Raw genomic sequence first — 20302 nt, forward strand, 5'->3', positions numbered from 1 at the left:
GATGCGCCGAGGTTGGTAAATGAAAGTTATGAAGGAAAGCCTAAGGTGTTTCAAAGTTGGTAAATGCAAGGAAGATTGGAGAGTCTATATACGTATTTTAAAGTTGGTAAATGCAAGTTGTAAAGGACTTGTGGGTCTAAATGATTTTTTAAGGTATGTGAATGTAAGTTATAATGATATAAGAAAGTAATTTAAGACATATTAAAAATGGGAGATATTTGATATTTCTCCCCCTCTCTGCTATTGTTGTGCTTATGTTGTTACAAGATTTCAAAGGCTCAAACTTTTGACATTGATCAATAAAGTTCTAAGAAGGTGATGGAGCACTGGCTGCCTATTATCCAGTCACAAGCTTGAGATTTTAATTTCCCTTTGGTTGTCTTCTGGAAATGGACTTAAAGGTGCTTCTCATCATGCTAAAAACATCAGTCTAAGATGTTTATCTCTGACCCAAAAGCCATAGCTTTTACTAAGTCTTAATGATGTGAGTCTGCTGTCTTGTAGACACCTGTTAACTGATTTTTCTAAAGTATGTATCTCAATATGATGGTGATACTAATATACTTCTTTTTGTAAAATTCATATAAGTTTCAGGAAATCAAAAAGGTCAGAAGACCTGGATGTCATAGCTCAAATGGACCTGAGTTGAGTTTTTCCCTTACTGGACAAATTTTAACTTCTATCTCTAGTCTGAATTTGTCTCAGCAGATTTTCACCTGGCTGACAGACTCCATTCAGGGATCAACTATGAACTGCAAGCTAAAATCTGGACTTGCTGAAAGCTGAAGTACACCAGACCAGCTGATGTGATAGCTTCCTATCTCTTCAACTGGATCGCTGATTAGATAGTGCCCTGTTGCCTAGCTTTTGACTAGCCTTTCAGCCTTCCTGGGTCCCCAGTATCTCTGCTCCAATGTCAGCTTGAAGAAACTACAGAAGAGAAACTTGTTGGCCTTTATCCTACCTAACAGGCTGAAATGCTAAATCAAAAGGGGCTCCCTGGCCTAAGGAATGGGTTTCTATAATGTCAATAGACATAACAGAAAATTGGCCCTTAGTTCTGTCTCTTCTAGTCAGGCTTTGTGCCCCCTTCACGTTTATGCCTAACATTTAAAAAAGTCTCAATACCAGCCCTTGGACCCATCTCAAAAATTTGCAATTGTATTCTGTTCAAGGAGGGAATGAAAGAACCAGGCCCTCCCCCCTCCCTCAAGTCATCAGTCCCAGGAACTAGGCCATAGGTCACCAATGTCAGCAATAAGAAAATAAAAAAATTCCCTACCCAAGGAGCAGCTTGAGAATAACCACAAGAATGGGAAGGTATCTTATCTCAGGGTAGAGCATCTGTGCTGGGCAGGCCACCGACCTAGCATTCCTGAGGTCTAGAGATAGCTCACTCAATGCTAGTTATGTTAGTTAGCCAATCACTCTGTAACAAGCTTGGCCTTGCTGAATGCCAGCCAGTCGTGTAACTGCTAAGCTGGGAATTCCAGGTTCTTGTTCAAGCCCCAAATAAAAACCCTGCATGCAGCTGCTCGGGGCTCTCTTTTCTGATCCACTGTCTTGGTGACAACAGAGAGACCAACCTTAAGCCTAAATGAAGCCCTTTGCTCTTGCATGTGTGGTCGGCTCCTCATGGTCTTTGGGGGCCCTAAGATCTGGGCATAACAGGACAAGTTCCTGGCCTGGAACTCCCTCTGTAGAGCTGACTTGAACTCACAGATCTACCTGCCTCTGCCTCCCAAGTGCTGGGACTAAAGGTATGCACTACCACACCAGGACAGCTCTGTAAGGCTTGTTGTTGTTTTTGCACATTCTTAGATGTGGGTAACCTACCCCTTCTCCACTCCAGCTTAAAGCTTTAACCCCAGCACTCCTTCCCTGCACTTTCAATCCCATGAGTCGCCCCATCCTCTCCTACCATCCCCTTCCAGCTTCCTGATGCCTGCAGACATTCCAAATTACAAACACAAAGAGAAAACTTGCAGCTAAGCTCTACAGATGAGAGAGTGTGTGTTTGTCTTTCTGGGACTGGGCTACCTCAAAACAGTGTGATCCTTTCTACATACATCCATTTTCCTAAAAATTTTATGACCTCACACTTTCTTTCAGCCTAATAGAATTCCCTTATATGTAGGCAGCACACTTTTCTTATTGTTCCTCGTTGTACACTTCAGAGCTGATGCCGTCTCCTCGCTGTTGTGAGTGGAGCAGCCGTGAACACGGACACACAGGTGTCTCTGGAGGTGGCCATGACGTCCTCGGGTTGTGTGTCCAGGGTGGTAGAGCTGGGTACAGTTTCAGACTTTTGAGAAACATGCAGGCCGACTTTCTCAGTGGCCACGCTCACTCAAGGTCCCACCAGATGTGAGTCCTTGTCCCCACAGGCACGTCAGCATTTGTTGTCTGTGTCCTTGATAATACCCATTCTGACTGGGGTGAGATGGGACCTCAAAGCAGTCTTAAGTTTGGCTTTCTCCGATGGCTAATGACGTCAAATACCTTTAAAAATATGTGTTAGCCATTTATAGCTCTTCTTTTGAGAACCCTCTGTTCACGTCACTGTAGTCCTTTTTGATTTAGTCATTTGTTTTCTTGACATTTAGTTTCCTGAGTTCTTTGTAAATTCTACTAATCTTATGTCAGATGTACAGTTAGCAACTGTTTTCAACTATTCTGTAGGTTTGCCTCTTCACCTGATTGCTGTACAAAATCCTCTTTCATTCCATGCGCTCTCAAATCCTCATTGCTGAACTCAAGTCTTTTTCCATGCCTCCGTCTTCAAGTGTTTTACTTTTTGCCGTTGTACTTTCAGAATTACAGATCTTAAGTCATTGCCTTTGATCCATGTGGAGGTGAGTTTTGTACTGCGTGGGGGATAAGGCTCGAACTTCATTCTTCCATGTGTAGCTATCCAGTTTCTCAGGGTTGGTGAACATGCTCTCTCTTTCCCCAATGTGTGTTTTTATGAAAAAAAGAGGGGGGGCTGCAATTGCATGCAATTGCCCTCAATTCTATGTCTGTCATTGGTCTATGTTTCTGTACTTTAGCCAACCCTGTGCAGGTTTCTCTACCATGCTTCTGTAGTATAATTTGAACTTGGTAATAATACTTCCAACAGTATTGTTTGTGTTCAAGATTTCTCTGGCTATCAATTCCATTTGAATTTTAAGATTTTTTTTGTATTCATGAAAAGTATCACTGGAATTTTTATCAAGATTTCATTGAACCTGGGTATTGCTTTTGATAGATATTTTGAATTTTGTCATTTTTTTGGTTCTTGTGATGGGTGTGGGAGGTCTTTCCATCCTCCAGTTACTGTCTCTGTTTGTTTCTTTCTTCAGTGTTTTGTTTTCATTACAGAAGTCTTTCACAGCCTTGCTTAACTTTGTTTCAAGGGTTTTATTTTTGAGGCAATTGTGCATGGAATTATTTTCCCTGGTTTCCTTCTTACATATGTTTGTCATTGGTACATATGAAAGGCTACTGATTTCCGATTGTTGATCTTATATCCTGCCACTTTGTTAAAAGTGTTTACCAACTATAGAGATTTTTCTGGTGGATTTAGAGTCTCACATAAAAATAATATCGTATCATGCTCCTATCCTATTTGTACCCTTTCTCTCGTCTTATTGATCTTGCTAAGACTTCCAGTTCTATCATAAATAAAAATGAAGAAAGTAAACACCCACATCTTGTTCCTGAGTTTAGCAAAAAATGCTGGTTTCCCCATTTAATATTCTGTTGGATGTAGGTTTGTCATATATAGACTTTATCATGTTGATGTATGCTCTGTTTCAAATTTCTCGAGAATTTTAGCATAAAAATTTTATCAAAATCGTGTTTTAGATCTATCAAAATGATCATGTGATTGCTGTCTTTGTGACCATTTATGTAATTCATAACACTTTTGATTATGTGTATTGAGCTACATCATAGTGAATGATCTTTTTGGTGTATTATTAATTCAATTGGCAAGAATTTTGCTGAAATAACTTGAATCTATCTTCATCAGAAAAATTATTTTGTAATTGTCTTCCTCTTTACCTTTCTTTCTTTTTTTTTTTTGGCAATTTTTTTCCTGCTTTTGGTACCAGATTAACGCTAGTTTCATGAAAAGAGTTTGGTAATGTTTCTTAATTTTCTCCTTTATGGAATATTTAGGAACCATTGCTTAAGAAGGTGTGGCAAAAATCCACTGGTGAAATAATCTGGGCCTGGACTTTTTTAATTGGGAGATTTAAAAATTACTGCTTCAGTTTCACTACTTGTTATAGCTCTGTTTAATTCATGTTTGTCTTATTTTGATTTAATTTGATAGCTCATGCACATCTCAAATTCATTCATTCCTTTTAGATTTTTCAGCTTAGTTAATATTTTTAAGGTAAGACCTTAAAAAAGACTTTTCTGAATTCCATTAGTATCTGTTGTAATGGCTTCTTTTTCAATGTTAATTTTATTTGTTTAGGTCTTCTCTTTCTTCTGTGTAGTTAATGATTTGCCAATCTTGTTTATCTTTTCAAAGACAATTCTTTGTTTCAATGATTATTCTAATTGTTTTTGTTATTTATTTGTTTCTTTCCATCTCATTAATTCCTGTCCTGATATGACTTACTTCTCTTCCTGTCTTTTGATTTGGGGTTTGATTTGTTCTTCATTTTTCAGGGCCTTGAGGTCCATCATTAGGTTATTTATTGGAGACCTCTCTGATTTCCTTCCTTCTTCCTTCTTTCTTTCCTTCCTTCCTTCCTTCCTTCCTTCCTTCCTTCCTTTTTTCCTTCCTTCCTTCCTTCCTTCCTTCCTTCCTTCCTCCTTCCCTCCTTCCTTCCTTCTTTTTCTTTCTCTTTCTTTCTTTCCCTCTTTTTCTTTCCTCTCTCTCTCTTTCTAAGCCTATATAGCCCTGGCCATCCTGGAACTCTGTATGTAGATCACGCTGGCCTGCTGGCCTCCTGGCCTCCAGCTGACAGACATCCTCGTGCCTTTGACTCTCTGGTGCTGGAACTGAGGCATACCCTGCTGTGCCTGGCCTCTCTGACTTCTTAATCGAAGCACTCAGAGCTATAGATTTCCCTGGAAAGACTCTCTCGTTGTAACAGCATAGATTTGTTATGTTGTTTACCCAAGAGGGAGCCTGATTTGTTCTGAAGATTTCTGATTTGATTGTTCAAACAAAGGCTATTCTCTATATTTATTGAACAGCACAGCAAATATGACATTGAAAAAAGAGTGAGGAACTTTTGTCTTAATCAGTCTTTTGCAGGAGCCTCACACGGGAATTTTCTAACCCTGTTGACTCAGGGCTGTACACAAAGCATTAGATGTTATCAGCACTTGCCCACATGCCGCCGTCAATTTGCTTTGTGGGGGATTTTGGTTTCAGTGCCTTGCTGCTTTCAGCAAATGAGCCTGGGTCCTGGACCGCATTCAGGGTCATCATGGGTTATGAAAAAGAAAAGGAAATATGCTATATTGGTATACTGGGGAGTAAGATTATTTATACTGTTTTTCTTAAAGACTAATTATTTTTTGTTTGCTTTTGTTTTTGTTTTTTGATATAGGGTTGCTTTATTTACTCTTAGCTGTCCTGGATCTTGCTTTGCAGACTAGTCTGGCCTTGATTTCAAAAGAGATGCTCCTGCTTCTGCCTTCTGCGTACTGGGATTAAAGGTGTGCATCACCATTCCAGGTATAAGGCCAGTTAATTCTAAACAGACTATCTATACAATATGTAAGCATAATGTTATAAATAATTATATATAACGTTATAAATTGTTATATAATTATTATAAATAAATAGCTATAAATGATCTCAAAGAACATTATTAAATTAGTTGCAGCCTGGGTGAAAGTTTGATTTGGAAAGGCAAGCTACAATCAATGAGCATTTCTCAGAGAAGTCATTCCTACAGCGTGTTATGGGGGGAGGGGCTTCTTACTGCGCAACCTAGTCTTGACGCCTCGATCCCCAACACCACTCAGCAACATCAGAGCCTCTAAGATACAGAAAGGTACCTAAAACCAATGACAGCCCATGATTCTATCACCAGAGTCACAGAACTAAAAATCACAAGACCAGCATGGAATACGCTAGGACATTACAAATTCTTTAGGGTAATTGTGTAAACGGAAAATGAAATGAGATAGGCTAGCAGAGGAAAGAGGGATGCTAAATAGAGAGGAAATAAGCAGCAGGTAGAGAAGAATGCTTTAGAGGAAAAGAGAGAGTGAGGACTCCGAGGGGACAAAAGGCGCCAACAGTGACAAAGTTCAGAATAAACTTGAATACATTTATGAAAGGGAATAAAATAAAAACATGCGAGGATTTTGTAAGCCAATAAAGTAAAGTCAAAATACTGCTAAACATGTTTATGTGTCAGGGAGGAGACAGAAAGGCAAAAACGAAAACGAGAAAACATTGTCCTAAAAGGAAAAAGAAAAAATGCTTGAACAAAATTAGGTGAGTATAGGACGGGGTTGGGGGTGTTAAAAAACAAAGAATAATAATTTAAATACAAGAAAATAAACACTTGGTTACGCGTGTCATGTTGCTGCAAATTAATAATGGCTGTTGGGCTATATAATTTTTATTATATGCCCTATCTTTACCACGGCGGTATCATCTCTCCCACTATCACAAATAATAAGACACAGACACCTGTTAGAGTTATAACTGCCTTATTTACCTTGGGCTGGGCAGGTGTTTCACCTACACTGTCTGAGTAACCTCACCATCCATTTCCCAGCCCCATCCAATGCCATCCGCCTTAATCTTCCTCATCTGATCTACCCTCCATCCATAACCCCATGGTACTTGCTTGTATACTTCATTTGGGCTTTTCACACCATTATTGGAGTCCTTCCTCCTGACCCACGTGTTTTTTGTTTGTTTGTTTGTTTGTTTGTTTGTTTTTTCTCCAGGCTAACTCATTGTGGCGCCCTCCTTCTTCCTTTCTTCTTGTCCATCTGTTTCTCCGTCATTCTCCTCCAAATCCCAGGGAACCCTAGCCACGCCTATCCCATTCTGCCCTGCCCAGCCATAGGCTGTTTAATCAACCAGTCAGGTATGTCTTAGGTTTACACAAACAAGGATGGGTATTTCGGCAGGCAGTAACCAGATCTTCAGGGCCAGTATCTAGCATTAGACCAACCTCCAACAGTGTGGAAAAGAAGAAAAGCGCTACGAATCATCTGAAAAATAAAAAAGACAAAGCTGAAGTGGTAGAGCAGCTTTACCCAGAATTCTGACAGGGCTGTGTGTTTGGTTGGGGGAGGGCTCCAATTGTGGATTTATGGCTTTGGCTTCTACTGTGACTGAGTTACGCTGGGCAGGCACCCAAAGCTTACCAGAGCTGTGGATCCAAGGTCCCTGCTGACCACGCTTAACCCTTGCATTCCGAGCACCCTGGCGAACAAGGCTGTTGATGGAGCTCCAGGTTGACTGTTTCACCTGAGGGATGCCTGTCCAGTGGCATGTCTGAAGCAATCACAGCACGCGCTTAGTAGAGACGGAGCCAGCCACCATGCCGGAGGACTTTTAAGGCTATTGAGTATCAGTCACCGATGGAGGGAAGCCACGATGGAGGTCATGTATCCTGGAGCTTAAGCGTCTAGTCAGCGCTCTTTACTTGACTCGTGAATCATACCCGACAATTTCAGCTACGCTCCTTTGGTGAAAACTGTGTCATACAACACTGGTTTGGGTTAATGAGCCCAACAAAAAGTTGAATTTTATGAACAGGAGGGACATTGATCAGTCAGGGACTGATCTTGACTGCACCAGGGTTCACAAACTGCTCCAATGATGTCTCTTGAATATGCCCCTTTCTCTCCAATGATTAAACTTGCCATGAGCAAATTTAACAGTGAATAAATGCATCTAAATCCCACGAGACAATGCATTCTCAAGTCAACACTCTTAAATCTCAGCTAAAGACGGCAGAACACTTGGGGGAAAAAAATCAGGTATTGCTTGAAAATAAGTTTTCAGGAAGTGTGACTTTGCTGTTCTTACGGCAGAAACATGGGAACCATCAGGGGGTGATAACACAAAAAGTAATACTGCTGTTCACTGGGACCACAAATCTGGATACTTCCAATCTGGAGCTGTCCGGGCTCCTCAGGGCTATGGCTGCTGAACAGCTTTTTCTGAATAACCGGAGAGAGGCTAGGATCTACAAATGCATGATCCCTCTCCAAATCCTTGACAAGCCTAGCTTTAAGGTACAGTCCCGGATGTAGTGGGGAAAACTGACCTGAACTACTGCGGGCTGCTTGTCCTATTTACCCCACTCATTGCAGCGGGCCGTGTGTAGCTGACTGCAGACACAGTAGGAAACGACTAGGAGAAAACAATTGCTATATCTCTTAAGAATGAAAAAAAAATTGCATTCAAACTTATCTTTCTTTATTCCTCAGTTCTATGAGGTAACATACCAACTGGCTCACAGTTGGAAGTCTCTGAAGATGCTGGTTCCTCGGAGCACTGAGGGACCATGTCACTGATTTGATAGAACAATGAAGGTTGTAGGTTTAAGGAGTTAAACGTGCTGTTTCTGCTCATGGACAGAAATTTGGTTTGCTAAAAGCCAAATATCAAATTGAAAAAAATTTATTTTAATTAGCTATTCTAAATTCTAGCTTCAACAATGTTTAGCATCAGTTATAACAACAGAAGATTGATTTTTTTCAACTGAGTAAGAATTTTTTTGTTTTGTTTTGTTTTCCAGACAAGGTTTCTCTCTGTAGCCCTGGCTGTCACAGAACTTGCTCTGTAGACCAGGCTGGCCTTTGAGATCTGCCTGCCTCTGCCTCCTGAGAGCTGGGATAAAAGGCATGTGCCCCTGCACCTGATTTTTAAGAGAAAAAAAATAAAAAATAAGAATTTTAAAGCACTAAAGCAAGCTAGGCCAGAGCTGCTTAAGGAGACAAGCAAAGCACAGATGGGCACAGGAAATCAAGGCGGTCAGTTGTCTGTATTGCTACTTTTTGAAAATGTTACTAGTGTGATATGCTTTGTGTCTTGTTCATATTTATAATTAGCTAAGCCATCATCACTGGCTCTCACTACGTGGATGAAAAGCAAATCTCCGTGATGTAGCTGTGTGAACTGGAAATCCGCATCCTGGTTTTATTCACTGTTTCACCCATTTCTGTGGGGTTTACCGCCATCAAAACCTCCGTGTGTGCCGCCTCAGTCACTGTCTCACTCACTGCTCACACACAGAGTTCCAGGGTACAACTACTTACACACCTAGTCATCCTAGTACCAATCTTAACTGCACCTCTGGCCAAATCGGATGCCATCTGCCTTCCTCTGGGCGTGCCTTAGCCATGCTCTGCTTGGTAGAGAGCAGGTGCCATTTTCAGTCCTGTGCTTGTTAGCTTGCTACTTGTCTGTCTTGCCTCTGGGTTGTAAGTTCCATGAAATGGGAGATAAGCCTCTGCTTATTCACTATTACCTGTGAGCAATCGCTGTGCACTGCAAATGCTCCGTTCTCAAGAACTGTAACCAACAGCCTCAAACTTATTCTCCTCTTAGAACTTTTCTACACTTTGCCTTTGCACACTCAGGGGGAAAAAAACTATTTGTGTATCCCATGAATATGGCTTCCAACACTGGAAAGCAAACTACTTCATCGGAAAGTATGAAATACTTTAAAAAGGATGCATACCTTACAAAGTGCTCAGGCCTATGTGAGCAAAAAAGGACCTAACTGCATTGGTCCATACGTGTTCCTGTTCTGTCGTTTTCTTACCTTGTCTGCCGGATAAACATTTGTGAATCTAGGCCTATCCCAGCCACCTACTTCAGTCGACTGTGGAACAGTGGGAAATGCAGAGGCTGGAGAGGGAGTCTGCCTCGTCTATTTAAAGGCGGCCCTGCCCCGGTTTACTGAGGCAGGCCCTCCATTCTAACTGTCCTGCCGTTCTCACACTCCTGTTGTCCACAATGACTGATACAGTAACCCTAGGTATCCTTTTCTAAGGTCGCTACCTACTAAATACTATGCAAGTATACCAGACTTGTGTGTGTGTGTGTGTGTGTGTGTGTGTGTGAGTGTGTTGGGAGGGGGTCTTGAAGAACGCAGGCAATCCTCCATCCCCTTTTTCATCCTTTAGTATCTTCTTCCATCCTCGGCTCATTAGAATTTGGCTGGCAGGGAATCAACTGTATGGTGAATGCGTTCAGTTCACACACCTAAGCATTTGAAACACTGATATTAGCCGACTTCCGGGACTTTGCGTGTGCAATCACAAGCGTTAGGTTCCTCTAACATTTTTTTATTATTATTATTTTTACGTCTCATTTCCAGACTGTCTCTATTAGAAGAGCCTGTTGGCAACGAGGCCACTCAGCTCCCAACTAGAATCAAGTTTCCCAGCCCACTCAATCTGAAAGCCTGCCAAGACAGGTGAAAGGCCTTATAAATATGTAAAGCCCAAGTTCACGTTACAGTCAAGGAAATCCCTGAGGATGTTCTTTTCAAGCCGATTAAAAGAAAACAACAAACAACAACAACAACAACACCCCAGCGATGTCACCGCGGGGCCCAGCAAAGGGCGGCCCGGGGCGCACATCAAGGGTGTCACCCCCCCCCCAGGGCTGTGCCGCTCCCGGCCCCCTCCCGCTTCCTGGAGGTGGAAGGATCCAAAATGCTGGGCACCTCAGCCATTTTGTGTGTGAGGCGGGGCCGGCCACGAAGGGGTTCGGGAGCCGCGTGGGGAGGGGCGGGGGAGCCGCCTACGGTTTCGGCTGGCGTCGGGGATGCCACCGAGGCGGGCACCGCGCTGCCCGGGGCTGCGGGAGGCCCCCGGGGCGAGGGCACCCCCGCGCGAGCATCCTCTCCAAATGGCCGCGTCCGCACCCAGCCTCCCCCCACCCCCGACGCCGTCTCGCGCGGAGCCCCCCGCGCAAGGGCGTGCCCGGGCGCTGGCAGGACGCGGCCGCTGCCATTGTTGTGCTCGGCCCTCCATCCCGAGCCCCAGCTCGGCCCGGGCGGCGGCGCTCTCCCGAGCCCGCTGGAAAATGGCACAGCCGAGCATTCTTTCCGAGCTGCGGGAGGCGGGAGCGAGGGACGAGCTGGGAGGCCGCCAGCCAATCGGCGCGCCCGGCCGCCCGGCCGCCGGCCAATCGGCGCGCCCTCCCGCCCGGCCGCCGGCCAATCGGCGCGCCCGCCCGCGCGGCCGCCCGCCCGCCAGCGCCGAGTTGTTAACCCCCAGCCTCCCGCCGCCGCCCGCTCCGCAGCCTCCAGCCTGCTCCAGTCCCCGAACGCCCTCGGATCCTGCGGCTGCCCGCCCCGCTCCGCCGCCCTCCATGGAGGAAAGTCTCACTTTTGATTTACCAGAGGTTTTGAGGATGTTTGGAGATCCGTGCGCGGCCCGGGGGCTGCCTTTTCTGGACAGCCCGGTCCCCAGCCTGTATTGTGACAATTTTCTCCCGAGAGCTGGCTGCTGCTTTGCCCCCGCGGATGGTAAGTTTATAATTTTAAACATTCTTGGCATGGCATCTTTGAAAGGGGCACCGGATCAGGGAGATTTTTTTCATTGTGCTTCTCCTCACGAAGCCAGTCTGTGTGTATTCCTCTGGCTTCGGTCTCTGCACGTTCCACCTAATTTAGTCTGGTTATTTTTTTTTTTTTTTTTTTACCAAAAGGGGAAAAAAAAATGAGTTTTCCTCTTCATTGTTAAAGATAAACGTATATAACGAAAATCAGACTTCAATTGCTGTGAACTACAGGGGAACTCAGATGCCTCAAGATGGACTTTTTTTGTGTGTGCCAGCAATGTTGCTGGTGCCAAATATGTACACATCCTCTTTATAAAGATTGTCTGCTGCCTGATTTGCCCAGAGTAAATTACCACCACGCAAACTACCGTTGTAGTTTTTGTTGTTGTTGTTGTTTTTTGTTTTGTTTTGTTTTTTGATTTTTGTTATTTTGGTTTTTGTCCTTTTTAACAGACCCATTGTGGCTCCCTTGATGGAGTTCTTGAATACAAACTAGAGAGCGGCTCTGCCGTGAGGAAGGTGGAGATTGACGTACCCTGGTTTAAGTTATGGCTGTTGCTCAATAGTGGGGCTTTCATTGCCGAGCGGTTCTAACTTGTGGCTAAGATGAGATTTCTTTAAAGCTCTTTGTCGATTCATCCCTGCAGAGCCTTCCTATGTTTCCTCCAGAAAGGTACATTTGGGAGACATTTTGGAATTTTTGGCTTCTTCTTCTTCTTCTTTTTTTTTTTTTTTTAGTTTTCTTCTTTTTGCACACGGTGGGAGATTTTTTTTTTTTTTTTTTTTTTTGTTCTGCATTGATCTGTGTTGGTGGCGCTGTAGTCCTCCTCCACAATTTGTCAGTTTTACTAAAAGAAAAAAGGAAGAAAAAAGGTGGGGCAAGATTTTATCTATTATTCTTTAATTTTCATAAAGAAAGTTCCGTTTGGCCAGCTGTGTCATTTAAGCGTTTTCATGTGGCCTGTGCACCGTGGTGAGAGCAGGCATGTCGTCACATCCAATCCAGGCGACATTGTGGACAAGCATGCAGTTGGCAGTTGTGTTTGATCTGAGCTGATTTATTATGTCTGTCAGATTCTTTAATATTAGCTCTTGTTTACCGGGTCTCTCTTCATCTGCATTCTATATGTATATTTCTCTTATTTTACAAAACCATGCCTGTTGGTACCCTTTCAGTGTAACAGAACATTTGAGTATTAGTTTCTTGGACACTGTAAAAGTTGAATTTTATTTTGAATCAAGGGATTTCTCAAATCCGTCTTCTGAGTCTGTCTTGAGGATTTCTAGGAGCTTGTCGTGTCTGCTTTCTTTTGAGTGGCCCTTGAATTTATAGAAGCCTTGTTTTAACAGGAGCAAACATTTTCATTTTCATTTTTGGAACAAGATGGTTTTTTAAGAATATTGCTCACGTACTTTTTAAGTTAAAAATACTGATGTGCACACATCTGAGGACGGGTACATCTTTGTTCTTGAGAGTTATCTGATTAGAGACTGTGGGATTTAGGCCCAAAGCCTGCCAGGAACAAAAATATGTCACACTATGACATCGGTTTTACTGGTCTGTGTAAACATCTTAGTTGTTTGTGAAGGTAATGGGGGTGCTCTCAGTTCAGAAAGAAAGCGGAGGGATCAGTAATTAGACCTTGAAACGTGGTATTTGCCAAATAAAATTAAGACAAGCGAACCAGGGCCTGGATGATGTGATTAATGGGTTATGTCTTCAGAGAGTGACAGTGTGAGGAGTTCAGTGTCTTTATTTACTCTGAGAGGCGTAAATGCCCTTCTCACTAATCCTTTAACGGTCTGGAGTACAAGAATGTGTGAAAATGAGTAGAAATAGCATTTCCCAGAATCGGTTTGTCTCTTGCCTTGAACTTCCGAATAATCAAGCCCAGCGCCGATATTTTGTTTATACCACACTCGGAAGGCTCGGAAGTGCTCGCTGGCACGTTTCGTTTTCTTTCTTTGTAAAGTGTAAATGCGGCTTCCAGCGTGGTCGGGAAGGTATAGATTATGTATGGAATGAAATATTGCAGGTATAAATATTGTCTGACCTGCTTGTGCTGGAGGCTTTAGCTCTCTGAAGTTGATCAGCTGAATAAAATATGCCTTCCAGCACATTTATTGCTGAAATATTCTGTCCTCCATAATGCAGTAATTTTTCATTTTAATTTCTGGAATCTCGGTGTTTGTCTACTGTCGCCCTTGTTGGAGCAAACTGCACTGGGAAGTCCATCCGTAGCTATGCAATCCTCTTTGTTCTCCTGACTATTACATCATTGATTATGAAGTAACCATTAGAGTTCAGTCGTTACTTTTGAAAATCACTGGCAGACGTTTCTGTTGCAAACTGTTCTGTGTGTGACCTTCCCATCACTGTGTAAGTGAAGGGCTTTACATCTATGAGGTAAAATGATTCCCTGTTTTTTATTAGTCTCCATTTTAAAATGTACCTGGTGCTTCGTTTTAGCTCTTGATTCCCTGGGAATTAATTCTTTAATTGATAACATCTCATAGACGTTTAGTCCATGAGTTTGGTGTGGTCATGCTTAGAATTATAACACCATATTTTTCTTTTGATCATTAAAAAAATCCTTTATAAAATTTACCATGTAGAGAACTAATTCATTTTTTTCATGGCAGCAATTGCTTGGTCATGGGTAATCAAAAATTATTTTTTTCAAAATTCTGCTTTATCTTTTCAGTCAAATTGATACTTGTTTTGCATCTCGTTTTATCAGAGATAGTAGTAGCAAGTAGCAAAATTGACTATTAAAATACTGTGTGTGTGTGTGTGTGTGTGTGTGTGTGTGTCCTATCCCTCTTGTGGAGGGAGAGATTAATGAACAGTGAAATGGTCAGGAAACAGGTTGCAGCAGGAAGGAAGGCTACAGAAGATAGGGACAGTCTTTCAGCTAGAGTCTAAACAATACACCTCAGGAAAAAAAATGAATTTTGAATCCTCAATAATAAGAATAAAGTGAAATTTTTATTCAGACGTCATGTACTGAACCAATATCGCTTCCTAATTCATTACTATGTTGTCGTTGGTATTTGTAAGTATTGAGGATATTTCAGATTAGCCAAACCCATTAGGTAATGGGTAATGGTAGAGCTGGGTGTGGTGGCACACGCCTTTAACCCCCAGCACTCAGGGAGGCCGAGGCAGGAGGATCTCTATTGTGAGTTCAAGGCCAGCCTGGTCTACAAAACAAGTCCAGGACAGCCAGGGCTACACAGAGAAACCCTGTCTCAAAAAAAAACAAACAAACAGACCAGGCAATGGTAGGCCCAGTCTATCAAGGGCAAAAGCATCTGGAGGCTTAGAGGTAAGATGCTGTGCTGACACTCAGGGCCAGGCTTCCTTAGCATGCGGAACTCTCCTAAAGGGAAGAATATTTACCGCTTCACTAAGATCTGAAGCTGAACGTTTTGAATGCTACAGTCTTTGCCCTTCTTGCACGTATTTGCCACTTCTCTGCTGTTTCTTGGACACATTGCAGATACTCTCCAAAGGTGATCTGCTGTTCCTGGCATGCTTTTGCCAAGGAAAGAAAAACAATACAGAAAATGGGTGTATCGTGTTCTGACTTATTTTTCATCTTTCTGCAATGACCCTCAAACGAAGACTCCAAACAGAAAGTAAGGCAGAAAAAAGATTTCATTTTTGCTGGCTATGGGGATGCACACCTGTGATCCCAGCACTCAGAGAGCAGAGGCAGGTGGATCTTCCTAAGTTCAAGGCCAGCTTGGTCTACAAGTCCAGTCCAGGACAGACAGGGCTGTTTTTACACAGAGAAACCCTGTCTCAAAGAAAAAAACAAAAACAAAACAACAAACAGAAAAACAACAAAATATTTCATTCTTGAAAAGATAAACACATGTTTATCTTATGCTTGCTATGTGCAGCACTAATTTTACAGGGGGGTTGATTGGGGCTTTCCTCTCTATCTGTAGGACAAGATGCTGGATGACAGTAATGAGAAAGAAAGTACCGAGTTCTTCTCTTGAGTACCTCAAAGTCCAGCATGGCTTCATGCTCTAATAATGTTTTAAATCTGAGGCCTCGGGGTGGGGTATTCCTGTTTGGAGCCACTGACCATGTGTAATTTCTGGAGGTGGGAAAACGTTTAAATTTTGACTGTTTATGTGGATCTGCCAACAGTGTGGGCACCGGATACTCACAGCTAGGTTGGGGAGGGGTTGGTGGCCTTCATGTTTCAGCTGTAGCACAAAGAGATTCTACAGAACTAGGTAGCCACCTGACTCATGTTTCCCTTGCAAAGCAAGAAATCCAGCATTGACTTAGAGACATGAGAAAGTGCTTGGGAGGGGCCCCTGGCGGGCTGAGGCTGGGGTGGGTCTCTGAGCCCCATTTGTTTGCCTGCTTGCGTGTTTGTATTGATGGTCAGCATTCAACCCAGCATCCTACGTGTTGACTTTTTAAAAATTGTTAAGCTGTGGCGTGTGGCACAAGCCCCAGGACTTCAAGGCTACCCTGAGCTACAGGAGATTGTCTCTCAAGAAATGGGGTGAGGGAGGGAAAGGGGGACGGGAGAGAGCCCAAAACAAAAGACAGCAGCAACAAAAAGATAATATATAATTTTTTATAATAAATATATTTTGTACATTTTACTTACATAGCTCTGAGTTAAACATCATCATGTTCATTATCAACCTTTACAGTAATACAGACAAATAAAAGGAGTAACCAAAGACTATATTAGAAGCAATTTTAAAATTTTTAGTCACACTGGGCGTGGTGGCGCACACCTGTGATCCCAGCACTCATGGAGGCAGAGGCAGGCAGATCTCTGTGAGTTCAAGGTCAGCCTAGTCTACAGAGCAAGTCCAGGACAGCCAAGGCTACACAGAGGAACCCTGTCTCAAAAAAACCAAACAAACAAACAAACAAATATGTAAATAAATAAAATATTTGAGTCAGGCCTCTCACTGGGTCCCGGCGTTCACCAGTTATGCTAGGCTGGCAAGAAAGCCCCAGGAATCCATCTGTCTCTGCCCCATTTCCACTGAGATTACAGCCCATGGCGCCAGGCCTGGCTTTCCACATGTGTGCTAGCTCGTCAGCTGAACTGGTCATGCCTCATCTGCTCTGTTTAATATACATTCTTGTTTTAGAATCGTCCGCAGCGATTTCTAATGACATATGTAGCAGAAATTTTACTCACAAAAACAAATATTTATGAAGTTAATACATTAGACATCACACTAATGTTTACCTACTAAGGAAGGATAGAGCAGGAAAGTCAAATTAATGTTATTTCTACACAGTCGAATTGAAGAAAGGAGTTGCTTTAGATGTTTTAAGGTAACAAAATTATTTTGTTGTTGTTTGAACCACGTAGCTCATACTAGCTGGGTATGTTAATCGTTTGTTTGTTTGTTTGTTTGTTTGTTTGACTTGCTAGATAATCAGTTTTATGAACCTTCCTTGGGGCTTTTCTCTTTTGATGTGATACCAAGATGGCTGCTGAGACGCGCACACCGGAGCCTAAGCACACAGTTTTCAAAATGAGGAGGCCGTTGCACACGCCTTACTTCACCCTGGCACTGGCAAGGGGTTGAAATGGCCCAGGGGTGGGGGGGTTAGAGATGAGTGCTCGGAACAGGGGATGCACACGGCAGGTCCAGGATTCAGCACCATTAGCTTGTCTCTGTGTGTGTACATTCTGGTGTGATGGAGTGTGAATGTCATGTCTTCCTAGGGACCAGAAGAGCTATCACTAGTGAGCTATCTTAAAAGGGAACAACCAGGGCTGGAGAGCTGGCTCAGTGGGGAAGAGCACTGGCTGCTCTTCCAGAGGACCTGGGTTGGATTCCCAGCACCCACGGGCAGCTCACAGCCACCTGTAAGTCCCATTCCAGGAGGTCCGGCACCCTCTATTGGCTTCCATGGTCACCTCCACATACAAGGGGTATGCAAACAAGTGCAGACACACACAGACAAATACGAAGTCATTTTAAAAGGGCAGTAACAACAGCAGCACTCGGCTAGGACTGGAGTTCTGGGATCAGAGCTTACAGAATACCTCCTCTTCACCGCTGCACGGTGGATTACGTGTGCATTTGCGATTTGTGAACTGGCGTATTTCCATGCACAGTGTTTAGTATAGCTGCATTCGTTCCCTGCTGGATGCATTCATTATTTCATAACAGATGGTCACTGTGGGAGGAGTGGTCCTCATTTCAGAGTCATATACACCTGAAATCTCCTTTCACATTTTATTTATTTGTTTGTTTGTTACTATTACTGTGTGTGTTTGTGATTTCTGGTGTGTGCTCCTGGAGGTCAGGCAACTTCTGGGAGCCGGTTCTCCCTTCCCACCTGGGGTTTTGGAACCTGATTCGGTTCAGGCTTGTGGGCCAACGGCTCTTAGCTGTGAGCAATCTCTCCGGCCCTGCTTTTGTCGTGGTCCATGCTGAGTTTGCTTGAGGCACCCTCGCATAACATCACGGAGCACGTGTGACAAGGTTCTTTCCGGAGCTGATTTCTACGAATGTTAAACTTTGCATTCAAAAAGCGAAGAAGCCTTGTTAAGGTAGTGCATTTCCCCACTCATAAAATTAGGTCCTGATAGGACAATGACAATGTTCTATTATACAACATGCAAGGCCAGATTTGGTTAAAAATGCTTCGTCAGATAAAGATGCTTGGCAAACAGGCTTAATGACCTGTGTTCCAGGCCCAGAACCCGAGTGGTGGAAGAAAACCAGGTCCTGAAAGCTGTTCTCAGGCCTCTGCTCACACATACACCTGGCATGTACACAGACATCATCATCATAGCAATATAATAATAATAATAATAAATGGCTTAGTCACTTGCGACGTCAGGTTCTAAGGAAGCCTTTCCTTGGGGGACCTTTTGGGGAGGATTTACAGTCCTTTAGGTCAGTGGTGTCAGACTTTAGCACCAGAACCGTCCGAGTGACTTGAGAACAGAGTGCTGGGTGCACCCCGTGGTTCTGGCTTCAGGAAGTCTGGGGCGTCCTATGAGAACATGCTCTTTTAGCCAGTCCCAGGAGGCCTGAATGCTCTTTGGGGCTCACCCTGGGAGAACATAGCAGGCTATATGCCGTGATATTTGACTGGACCTCCAAAGATGGGTCACATAACATCACTTAGTAAGCGGCAGGTACAGCGGGTGGGGCTCTCTGGGTGGGCAGGACGGCCTCACGGACACAGGCGGTCAGGGCTCGGGTGGGGTCGGTGGCTACTCGCATGCTTGTGGCGGCTCTGAAGGTGGCAGCAGGAAGCACCCTGGTCTAGATGGCAGCGAAGCTTGAGACGTCCATTCTTGCTCTCTCCAGCTCTGTTGAGTGAAACAATATGGACTTTTGGAACCTCAGAACGGCCCACAGTGCACGAGCCGTTTGGAAGTCAGGGGAACACAGTTTGGTCTTACTCAGCAGGAAGTTGTGGCAGGGGGCAGTTCCTCTGTGCCCCACCCGCCGTGAACAAGCCATTCATTGATGGGACGAGAGAAAGGGGTGCTGTCATTGCCAGGGCCTGTTAGCCCCTGGACTCGGGCTGTGCCCACGATCACTGGAAACTCATCCTCCGAGGCAGAGGTCGCAGCGCCGGGTTGGAAAGCTCTGTGCAACGCCAGGCATAAAGCGGACTTCCTAGAGGCCAGTCACCCCGCTTCTCCACTGGCACTCTGCCAGACTTAAGAACACTTACTCCTGAAGACCTTTGCTGGTTTTTTCCTACCTGGATGTGAGGTGGGAGAAGCTGAGTCAGTCCTCACTGTCCTCAGAAGCCAGCGTGACCTTCAGTGTGTCCTTCCATTCAGCTGGAGTACACGGCAGGAAAATGGGGTGAAGATGCACAGAGGAGTGACTGCTGTGGCCTCGAGTCTGGAAGCCTGGGGGCACTGAGCTGCCTCGCCAGCTGAAGGGGCTGGCTAATGGTCCCAGGACTCCCGCAGCAGGAGGAGAAAGCCGACTCCCTGGAAGTGTCCCCTGACTTCCCCATGCAGGGCATGGTGCCTATGGGTACACACACATACACACAAGCTCACATGCACGCGCACACTAAACATATAGATGTAATAGAGACTTTTAAAACAAAGAATCATTTAGTAGCCATTAAGTCATAGACTCTGCTAAGTCATAGACTCGGCTCCTTAAAATGACGTAAACCTCAAGGGTTGTGTGTTCCAGGGAACTAACCCACTTGCCACGTGGCACCTATGTACACATTTGAGTCAGTTTAAAAGCGGAGGTTCTGATTTCTCCATCACACCGTCTGCAGGCCAAGCAGGCAGCACAGACTGTAAGATACTCCCGATGCCCCAGAAGCTCCCGCAGACTGAGGCCCTCATCCTGGTGCGGCTCGGTGCTGCATGCGCATGCGCGTGTGCTCATCCACCTGTGCGCCGCGGTGCTGAGGACCGAAGCCAGAGCCCCGAGCGTGCTCAGCAGGCTCACTGTATCTGGGCCACATTCCCGGCCCTCGGCAGACACGGGTTCGCCTAGAAACGTGCAAACAAAATGCCCAGGTTGCGCCCCAGGCCGGGCAGGCGTGGCTGGAACCGGGCGTGGCCTCCTCAGCAGCTTCCGATCCCCGATTTCCGATCCCCGGGTGCTGAGGACGAGGTAGGTAGGGTCACCAATTCCTGGAGCACACTTGCTTGTGGGGGTTACCTTCAGTGGCTGTGAGCTTTGTGAGTTCGAGGCTGGCTTGGTCCACACAGCGGGTTTTAGGGCAGCTACAGAGAGGCCCTGTCCCAAAACACTGAAACACACACACACACACACACACACACACACACA

General features: G+C 44.4%; 1 protein-coding gene across 1 annotated transcript in view; it reads left to right on the forward strand.

Moving 5' to 3' along the window:
* The first annotated feature begins 11228 nt into the window (after positions 1-11228).
* Epc1 (enhancer of polycomb homolog 1) overlaps positions 11229-20302 on the forward strand; it is an 81100-nt gene continuing 72026 nt past the window's right edge. The window contains exon 1 of the mRNA XM_021654858.2: positions 11229-11471. Within this exon, the coding sequence (XP_021510533.1) occupies positions 11469-11471 (3 nt within the window). The 5' untranslated portion in view covers positions 11229-11468. The remainder of the gene's footprint in view (positions 11472-20302) is intronic.

The sequence above is a fragment of the Meriones unguiculatus genome, chromosome 3 (genome assembly GCF_030254825.1).
Source record: "Meriones unguiculatus strain TT.TT164.6M chromosome 3, Bangor_MerUng_6.1, whole genome shotgun sequence".
In the NCBI taxonomy this organism is placed as follows: domain Eukaryota; kingdom Metazoa; phylum Chordata; class Mammalia; order Rodentia; family Muridae; genus Meriones; species Meriones unguiculatus.